The 9,453-nt window shown below is 55.7% G+C and overlaps 1 protein-coding gene across 1 annotated transcript in view; it reads left to right on the plus strand.

The window, feature by feature from the left end:
• Positions 1-7,220: 7,220 nt before the first annotated feature.
• VOLCADRAFT_88966 (uncharacterized protein) overlaps positions 7,221-9,453 on the plus strand; it is a gene marked incomplete at both ends in the record, with an annotated part of 9,659 nt that continues 7,426 nt past the window's right edge. The window contains 4 exons of the mRNA XM_002948476.1: positions 7,221-7,357; positions 7,451-7,604; positions 8,058-8,282; positions 8,551-9,060. Of these exons, the coding sequence (XP_002948522.1) occupies positions 7,221-7,357; positions 7,451-7,604; positions 8,058-8,282; positions 8,551-9,060 (1,026 nt within the window). The remainder of the gene's footprint in view (positions 7,358-7,450; positions 7,605-8,057; positions 8,283-8,550; positions 9,061-9,453) is intronic.

The raw sequence follows: 9,453 nt of genomic DNA on the forward strand, positions 1-9,453 counted from the left end.
GTGAAGCTGCTGCCAGGGAAAGAGTGTACAAGAAGTAGAACAAGAAGTAGAGCTGAGTGGAAGTGGGGGGGCGGGGGGCACGGGATGTGGCGTCTACGCACCTTACAAGAGCCCAGGCAGGGGAGCGGCACACATCCCGGCAAACCATCCTGGGCGGTTTCTGATCCAGGGCGGCTTCTGTGTGTCAAGAACCTTCCTGCCGCTGCCGTCGATGGCGTCGCCTGCCGTATTCTCTCCGCCGCAGGTTCCGTACAATGTGATGGCGCAGAGGCAGCAGTCTGGCTCAGGAGCTGTTCCCGCCGCCGCCGCTGCAACCGCCAGCCCTAAGCAACCCCTTTCGCAGCACTATCCGCACCAGCAGCAGCCTGGTGCCGTCACCGCCGCCGCCGCAACCGCCGCAGGTTCGTACCCGCACCAGCAGCCAGCGGCAGTGGCGGCGCAGCCGTACATGCATCACCATCTCGCGCCGAGGCCGCAGCATCAAGGGGGGCCAGGGCACGTTTCCGATCCCATGGAAAGCCAGGTCAGACCGCCGAACTGAGTTCCTAGGGTGTTGGGAGGGGGGGAGGGCGTATAAACCTGGGAAGCAAACAGGGGGAAAAAAGGGGAAATAGAAGTGGAGGAAATGTAACGGCCAAGGACTATTGTAACCTGTTAGCAGAGGTTTACCAGCAGTCAGATGCATTGGCCATGAAAAAACTCTTCGTGGAGTACGCCGCCCCCAGAGGAGGGAGGGGAGGCGAGGCGGAACGGGAACGGGAACGGGAACGGGATGGAACAATGAAATATGTTTTTTCTTCCCATTAACCGGGTTTTTGGACGTCACCAACCAGCCTCTGCTGCTAGTTCTTCCAGATCGTTCCCACCATCGCCGCGTGTGTGCGCTCTTGTGTATGTACGTGTTTTCGTTTTCGCAGCCCAAGCGCCAGCGAATGGACAGCACCGGGCATTCGTACCCACCGCCAACGCAACAGCAACAGCCGCAGACACAGCCCGCAGGAGCAGCGGGAGTGATGGCGCCGTGTCCCACGCCACATACGCAACATCTGCAGCAGCAGCAGCAGCAGCAGCAGCCCCCACATCAGCCTCAGCTACAGCCACAGCAACCCACCGACCCACAGCTTGCGCAGCAACACTCCGTCAGCCCTCCCTCGTTTCCAATGCCGGCTGCTGCCGCCGCTAGCAGCGGTGGCCGCGGCAGCGTCTCCGGCGGTGCAGTCGACGATTCGGCTGCCGCTGGCGGCGGCGGCGGCGGTGGCAGTGCCGCCGCGACTGCCAGCGGCGGTCGTGGCGGCGGAAGCCGGTTCCGGCCAATGCCCCCGCAGCTGACGGACGTTGTTGAGATCGCCCGGGCGTTGGTGGAGCTTATGGAGCAGGTGCCGCTGAGCGCAGAGGAGGGGCGAGGGGTGCGGAAGGCCCTCCGGCAGCTGCAGGTAAGAAGTCGATAGAGGCCGAAATGTGTGACACTCCTCTTCCCCCAAGCCACAGCCAGGACCATCTTTTTTGTAGCTGCTGCTGCTGATGATGATGTTGGTGCTGCTGCTGCTGATGCTGATGGTGGTGGTGGTGCTGCTGCTGCTGCTGATGATGATGATTTTGACGCATGATTCGATTATGGTGGTGTCACCGCCGCTCCCCCACCGCCACCCTAATACAGTACACTGCACCCTTCCCTACCCTCAGGCTGCTGGGAAGGACAAGTACATCCAGATGGCTTACGTAGTGCTGTGCTCAGCCGTCAAGTCAGGGGACGAAGAAGAGGTACGTCCGCGCGTGTTATGCGCGTGTGTGTGTGTACGTGTGTGTGTGTGTTAATAGCGGATTAAGCCGCAAGAATGAAAATGCCGATGAGCGCACACGAAAGCAAGTTTATGCCCTTAGAATGTGCGATATATTATTTATGACGTGCGCGGCTGTGCGTGTGTCTGTGTGCGCCTGTATGTCTGCGTCTGTATGTATAAGCGTATGTCTGTGTGTCTACGCGTTGCGGCCGCGTAAACGCTGGTTGAATGGCAATACCGCTGATGGGGAGTCAGCGCCTGAGCATTGGGTTGCGTTTGCCTAGGGATGGTGGAAGTTTCCGACAGCGCCTCGGGGTGCACGTGTATTTGTAATTTTAATTGCATTATGGATTAACGGCTCTAGATTTGGTTTGTCTTCGACTAAGTTAAGAAATGAGTCGTATAGATTACCTGATTTAACGACAATAGACATGAATGAATATTGAGCACCTGCTTGTGGTGTGATGTGTTGGGGGTCAAAGTGCGCACCTTGCCTGACTGCTTGTCTGTCGTGCAGTTGCTGTCCTAAGAATTTGCGGACACATTTGCCGAGGCCAAACGTGCTTAGAGAAAACGCTAACGGCACTGCTCAATCCGTACTTTTTGTACTGCAGATCCGGGAAACTTTTGATGATTTCCGGCGAGAAGCGGCGCGCTGCCAGTAGCACCAGTACTCGACAGGGCCCCGCACCACCACAACCGACAATCCCTTAACTACCGCTCGCCCCAGCTGGAGATCACCTTGGTGTCTGTTACGTGGATGTGTGTAGGTATGTGTGTAGGTATGTTTGTTTATATGTATGTATGCGGGTCATCCGGATATCGCTGATCCACACCGACCCACGTGGAGCTGCGCGTGCTGCGGACCGTGACTTTGTTTTTGGGAACACGTCTAATGTAATCCGTGCGAATGGGGATCTGAAGCACAAAGAGGGGCATTGCAAGGCCGCACGGTTGGCACGGGGCAGGGAGGGGATCACATGGGAGAGGAAATCCCAGAATTGAACTGCCGGGGGGCCTGTTAAAACCCTAAAACCCTCAGAAATGAACTCCCCACTAAGGGAGGGGGGAAGGAGGGAGGGAAGGGGCGCCTGAGTGCCAAGGTGCTGCAGTACGTTGTGGCACGGCAGGGAGCCGTGACGTAGGCGAGTAGACGTGGATGTGCGGGAGGGGCCGAATCACGGACTGTTTAGGAAAGCATTGGAGGCATTTGCGTGCGCTCTCATGTATGCATGCGTTGTATGTGGGGGGGTATTTTCCAAAGTACTTTGTGGTGCGGTAGTGCGGTGTGATGCAACTGACGGAGTGATGGAATGATGGCGTCCTTTGTGCGTTGTGGGCCGCGTAAAGGGAGGACGTGCACGCACACACACACACACACACACACACACACACACACACACACACACACACACACACACACACACACACACACACACGGGATCCGGGTTCGCGTATGGTGCCGCGAACGGTTTGCCCGTTTCGCGCGCGCACGTGTGTGTGTGTGTGTGTGCAGTCGTGGCCAAACACCCGTGTGTCGCCCAAGAGCCTGTCTGCCCTCGTAACTCCTCAGTCCGCTGCGGGTGGGTCTGTTATGTGGCCTTGTTGCGGCACACGTTACTGACTGCGGTGGGGAGAATAGGTGAAGTCGGGGGAAACACTAGAAGGGGAAATATCATGTGCAAAATTAAATGGGGGACGGGGACGTGGAAGTCTGCTGTTCACTGATTTGAATCCATGACTTGCGGGGCAGCGCTGTTTTTCTTTGCGGCCATGTGTGTGGAGGTTTGCGGAGGCTTGGGAGGTGGGAGGAGGAAGAGGCGATCCCTAGAAGTGGCTTCGTTGGGGTGGGGTGGGGAGGGTGGGGGGGAGGGTACATCTGCTGCTGCTGCTGCTGCTGCTGCTGCTGCTAGTGTTGCCCTTGCTGCTGTTGCTGCCGCGGCATCACTCCAATGAGTGAGACCCTTGCATCTGCCAAGAAGACGGTTGCTTGATGGCGTTCTTGTACGTATGTATGTATGTATGTACGTTCTTGTTCTATGTATGTATGTATGTATGTGTGTGTCTCTGTCGCTTGTATTGTATGCGGAAGTTGTTGACGGTTGTTCCGCTGCCTTACATTCCGCTGGATTTCTTTTTCTTCCCCAAATTTCTGTGCTTCTGTAATTATGCGCGAGCCCAGCGTTTGGATGAGACTCTCTAAGAGTTCCCCCTCCCAAAACAATCCAATGGGCGCGGCCTTTTTATTTTAGCAGTGTACACACCTTTCCTCGCCGTCTCGATGCGCCCCTCGCGAGCTTGAGTGAGCCTGGGAAAAGAGGCTGCAGGGTCGCCCGGTGCATGAGCTTCGGCATGTCTTCCTCTTTTCTCACGGCTTGGGGACGTGTTTCCTCCTTAATGTGTTGTAGACAAGAGATGGGGTGGAAGATCGGGGGGGGAGGAGAGGAGTGCACAACATAACATTGGGTATGGCGAGACGGTAACGGTGTGTGCGGTCATCCGAACTCTCTCTCTCTCTGCTGTCATTTCAGAGATGGCGGTTTGCGGCAAGTATGAATGTCTGGATGTATGTATGCCTGGATGTATGTATGTGCGGTGTGACGTGAATGTCGTGACTGGTGGTGTGCAATTCGGGTTGTGGGGAGAAAGAAGACTGGCAGCATCAGCTGCAACAGCACTCGCAACAGCAGTAGGAATAGCCTGGTGTTTCTTTCACTTTGACGTCGAGGGGAAGACGGCTACGTCTGAAGAATGCAGTTCTTTTTTCTCTCCTTTTTGGGCGGTGCATTTCTGCTACTGATGCTACTGATGGGGGATCTGGGGACTAACGTGGCGGTGGAGCACACTGCCCAAATTTCTGAGCACTGACAAGGTTTCAGGTACCAGGAACGTCAATCTTGGAATTCAAACTGAACACACTGGGGGCCGGGGCCGAGTTGCGGTGATTTGAAATTTCTTTTCTCCTGACATTATGTTGTATTCCTGAGTCCGGCTCGGGTGTTCATGGCTTCTGCTCCAATTGGTGAAAAGGGACAAGCACTTGGAAGTGTCCCTATCGGTTGAATATTTTTCCAAAATAATAAATACTAATAAAAGCGATGAAATCCTGCGTGGCTCCCCCGGTGTCTTCAGTCCTCCCCTCTCCCTCTCTTCAAAACACACTTGCTGCATCCTAAAAGATGCAGCGCAACCCTATCCTATGGCCATCATCAGGCAGCGCCGGTGTATTACTCCGTTACAAAGGCAGATGCTTCAAGCAGGTTGTGAGGTTTTGGAACAGTGTCCGTTTACAGCGTGGGTCTGTGGCACACCAAGTTTTGCGACAGGAGGTCACAGAATCCCTCTCCAACCCCGAAGGGGCCGGATGGGGGACACTTCTCCTCCGTTTTCTGTATTTTCTGGGGCACGACGTATGGAAAGAGGCCCCGCAAGGGCTACACGAGGTAGACGAACGAGTGGAGTGGCTGATGAACAGGCCAATGCCAGAAGGTGTGGTTTTGGAGTTCAAGGACCGATTAGTGAGTGGTTGGAAGCATACGCGTTTAGACGTCCAGCCTGACGTGTACCCATCAGACGGCAAGCAACCAGGAATTCACATGGCGAAGTATAAGCATTGGATGGGTCTGGCGGCCGAGCAAGCGGGCAGGAAGGAGGTGCTCCCGCATATCACAATGTTTATCCCGCGTTCAGCGAATCGCAAGCTTATGCAGTTTAGGCTTTGCTGTTGGGCATTGGCGGCTAACAGAGCGCGTAAGGGACGGCGTTATATACCTAGGGAGGAGCGAGTATGCCCTTGCTGCGGCACTGATAGCCATATCGAGGATGAGAAGCACATTTTGCTGGACTGTCCAGCGTACGACAAAATCAGATCTGATATGGGTTTCCCACGCTTCGAACATATGAAGGACGCTATGAAGTGGGAACCTGAACGCCTGGCAAGGATATATGGTCCCACCGCAACTCTATCGTTCCCTTTGGTCGTTAGTATCCTTCATCACTTGTTTCGTTGGAAGTGCGAGGTAGGATGGTGCTTATAGGCGATCTGGCAGCCCTTGAGCCCTCGGCTCGTATTAGGGTGGTTTGCAGGTACGGCGAACGCACCCACGACCATGTAACAGCAACAACAACAACAACAACAACAACAACAACAACAACAACAACAACAGATGCTTCAGTGGAGAAGTGGAGGGGGAGGAAAAGTGCGATGGACGAGAGGAAATCGGACTTGGACGAGATGATGCACTGGCAGACTAGGAGCTGCTGAGCAAACTTCAGAAAGGGGGAGGAAAGGAGGGATACCGCTGGCCAACGGCGCGTTTTTTTGCTAAAAAAAACCGTGGGTGGTGGGCTTTAAGCGGTCAGTTCCGTACAAGGTGGCATTCGTGCGGCCGTACGGCTGTACGGCACGGAGCCGGGGCTGTAACTTTCTTAGACGTAATTGTGTCTTTGCGGCACTATGCAGCGCAGAGGTAGTTACTAGAAGCCATCGGATGCCCTTTAACGAACCACGTTCCCAGCTGCAGTTTGCGGCCAGCGCCCACCCCAGGAAAAGCTGCCGTGATATCCGTTGGATAACGTGTACGGTTTGGGCGCGTATTTGCTAATTCCGTGACATAGCTGGCTGGCAACAAAAAACGGGTTGGGGGAGGAGCGTGTTGCCGGAACCAGCAAAGGACGCAACCACGCGCTCACACGCGTACACACGCTCACACACGCCTACAAAAGAAGCGAAGGCGGAGGACACTGGCCTGCTGGTTTGGGATTCGCAGGGGCTTTAAGACGCAGCTCGACGATTGCTTGTAGGGCTGGGTGAGGATTTCTCATAGGAGCTGCCTCAGTGGATGGGTTTGGAAGGACGGCGCGGGCAACTGTGGACGCTAGTGGCTCGAGCAGCGATTCGGCAGACTGTTTGCGTTAGGGAGAAGGAAAATGCGCAGAGCGCGTGCAAGTGCTGTGGTGTGCGGCAATCACGTCACAAGTGGCTACAAGTTTGCGTGCAGGTGCAAAGTACTGGGCATGCCCCGCCGGCCGCAATTGCGGCTTTGGGAGATCGTACGTGTTGCCTTGTTACGTTCAGTTAGCTTTGACTTGCCGTTAATCGGTCGACAGATAGGTTGGGCGCGCTGCGTAGCTTTAGACAGCGGACGACTGCTCGTCTTAAATGTGTTAATATCTACGCTTAGAGGTATTTGAGTTAAGTGTCATGGAATTCTGGGGCCTGGGAGACGTCGGGCTTGTGGCCGAGCAACTTATGCAACTTGAACATGGTGGCAAGTATACCACAAGTCAAGCAGCATATGTATAGAATAATATAAGCTACTTCGTTAGGACATCTTCAGAAACCACGGAGCTGCGAAAACATGGTCTACCTTATGTTCAGGTCGTGACTTGCGAGTCGATACTGATGAGCAGCCCGTTAGCAGTTTGAATGCCTTCCTAATGGCAGAGCGGCTAACACGGAGCAGGGCGCAAGTGGGCGCGTCCCCCACGGTTATCGACCCTACAGCTGAGCTGCTACGCCTATTTAGTGAGGCGAGACAGGATGCTATCGCCGTTCTCCAAGGCAGCGATAATGGGTGAGATTGAAGTCACTTTGTTTCCTGGCTTTGAAAAACGAGCAACTTGCGGGGAAATGATAGCGTTGAATATGATATCCCGCGCTTGCGCAGACGCCGCAAGCTGTCCGAAGCATGTGCCAAAGTGCGTCAGGCCTCCACCCAGCTTCTTGAGATGGTCCGAGACGATTTGGAGTACTTGGAGGACCCTATGGGAGAAGGCGGCGGGCTTGCAAAGCCTACGACTGCTCGCCTACCCCAAGCACAGGTACGTCAAATTGTTGCATTGTATTTCCAATCAGCGTGTGGGCCACGCGTCTGCCGGTCGACCCAAAGCAACCTATCTCCCCTTTGCGAGCGTTGACATACGCTCTGTCGCCGCTTTGTCGTTCCAACCTGTCCCCGAGCCTGCGCTGGGGGGAGCCCTGGCGTGCATGATCGTCCCTGTCCGCCGCCTCGTCTTGCTTGCCTGCTAGCGTCCCAGGCAATACATGCGTTGCCTGCAACTGTGACCTGGGATCCTGGGAGCCCTGGTCCCGCGCTCAACAACTTCCCCCTCAAACTCTCCTCCCCCAAACAACTCCTTTCTTCCACATAAACATGTACATACACATAAAAGTGCTCTCAGCCGCTCAACCGCTAAGCCGCTTAACCGCGAGACTCTTGATGGCTTAAAAGGAACCAACCGTAAAACCCGCAACAATTGTGATGGGCCCCTCAGGCAGGACGAGCGGTGCTGTTCCTCGTGGACGCTTGCCACCTGACCATGCGGGCTGTCCTGCACCACTGCGACCTCATGAAGCAGGCGGGCCTCAGCCCGGGTCCGGGTTCCGGAGCCGACCTCCTAGCCATCACAGGGTTTGCAAGTCACAACGACCAACACTTCCCTGCAACGGTATGGTGCACGATATTTACGGATATGTGTGCACAGTATGTATGTCCGCAGGTGTGACGCTGTCCGCAGCGGGATATACGGAATTAGTTGTGTGTGTGGGGAGGGTTAGTCACACGTGCGGTCACGTGGGTGCGGTTCTTCCTTCTGTGGGTGCCGTTCTCCCCCCTGGTTGCCTTCCGGGTGCTCGCGGGTACTGCTAGTGCTGCATATCACGATGCGTGTGCAGTATCAATTATGATGGTGATGATGATGATGTTGGATGATGATGATGGTAAGAATGTAAGGAGGTATCAACGCTGTTTCGATTATAAAACCGCAGGACGCCGTTGTCAACGTTAATGGCGGCGGCAGTGGCAGCAGCCCTGACGCAGCAGCCGCGGCCTCCGCCTCCGCCGCCATCGCAGCTGCACAACTGTGGCGCGCCGCTGTCAACGCTGCAGTGGCTCTTCAAGACGCCTCCCGCCTGCTCTCGGTACCCAGGTTCTACTCGGCCTTCACCATCAGCGACCCCACCTGCGGCGCCCTGCTCTCCGTCGGGGAGCTGGCTGCGGATATCATGCGCCGCGGCGCCGCCGCGTCAACGGCGGCGACGGCTGCCGTACGCGCACAGCAGCTCTCATTGACGCAGCAGAAACAACAGCTGGAGAGAAAGGAAGAAGAAGAAGAAGAGAATAGCGGTCGTGGGTCGCGCGGCGGCGCCAAGGCGGCTGCTGCGGCGGCACTTACGGCGGCTGCTGCGGCGGCTGCCCCCGACGCGAGCTGTTTGTTGGCGGCGCACGGATCTTCTTTGCTGCTGGTGGCTTGCGAGCACCAGCCTGAGAGCTTACTGGTACGTGTTGGGGCGCGCAGGTGGGGGGGTTGGGGTGCTGCTGCGGGTCGGCGGGTTGGCCCCAGGCGCGTCTCCTTCTTTCCTTCTTCGCGGCGGAAATCAAACCACATACATACATACATACATACATACATACATGCATACATACATACAAGCAGCAGCAAAGCGTGAATTGTCGGTGTCGCCTTACGCAACATCGTTGTTGCTTTTTTCGGTAGGTAGGTGGGTTTAGGGTTGTAAGGGTGCGCGGGGGCGACGAGTGGTGGTGGTGGTAGTGGTAGTGGGGGGCGTGGGAAGCTATGGGATCTCCCTAGGGCCCACCACAAGACATAACGGAACGAGACAAAACAAACTTGATGTTCTCTTCTTCTTCTTCTTCTTCTTGGAACCCTA

This window comes from Volvox carteri (genome assembly GCF_000143455.1).
Source record: "Volvox carteri f. nagariensis unplaced genomic scaffold VOLCAscaffold_10, whole genome shotgun sequence".
In the NCBI taxonomy this organism is placed as follows: Eukaryota; Viridiplantae; Chlorophyta; class Chlorophyceae; order Chlamydomonadales; family Volvocaceae; genus Volvox; species Volvox carteri.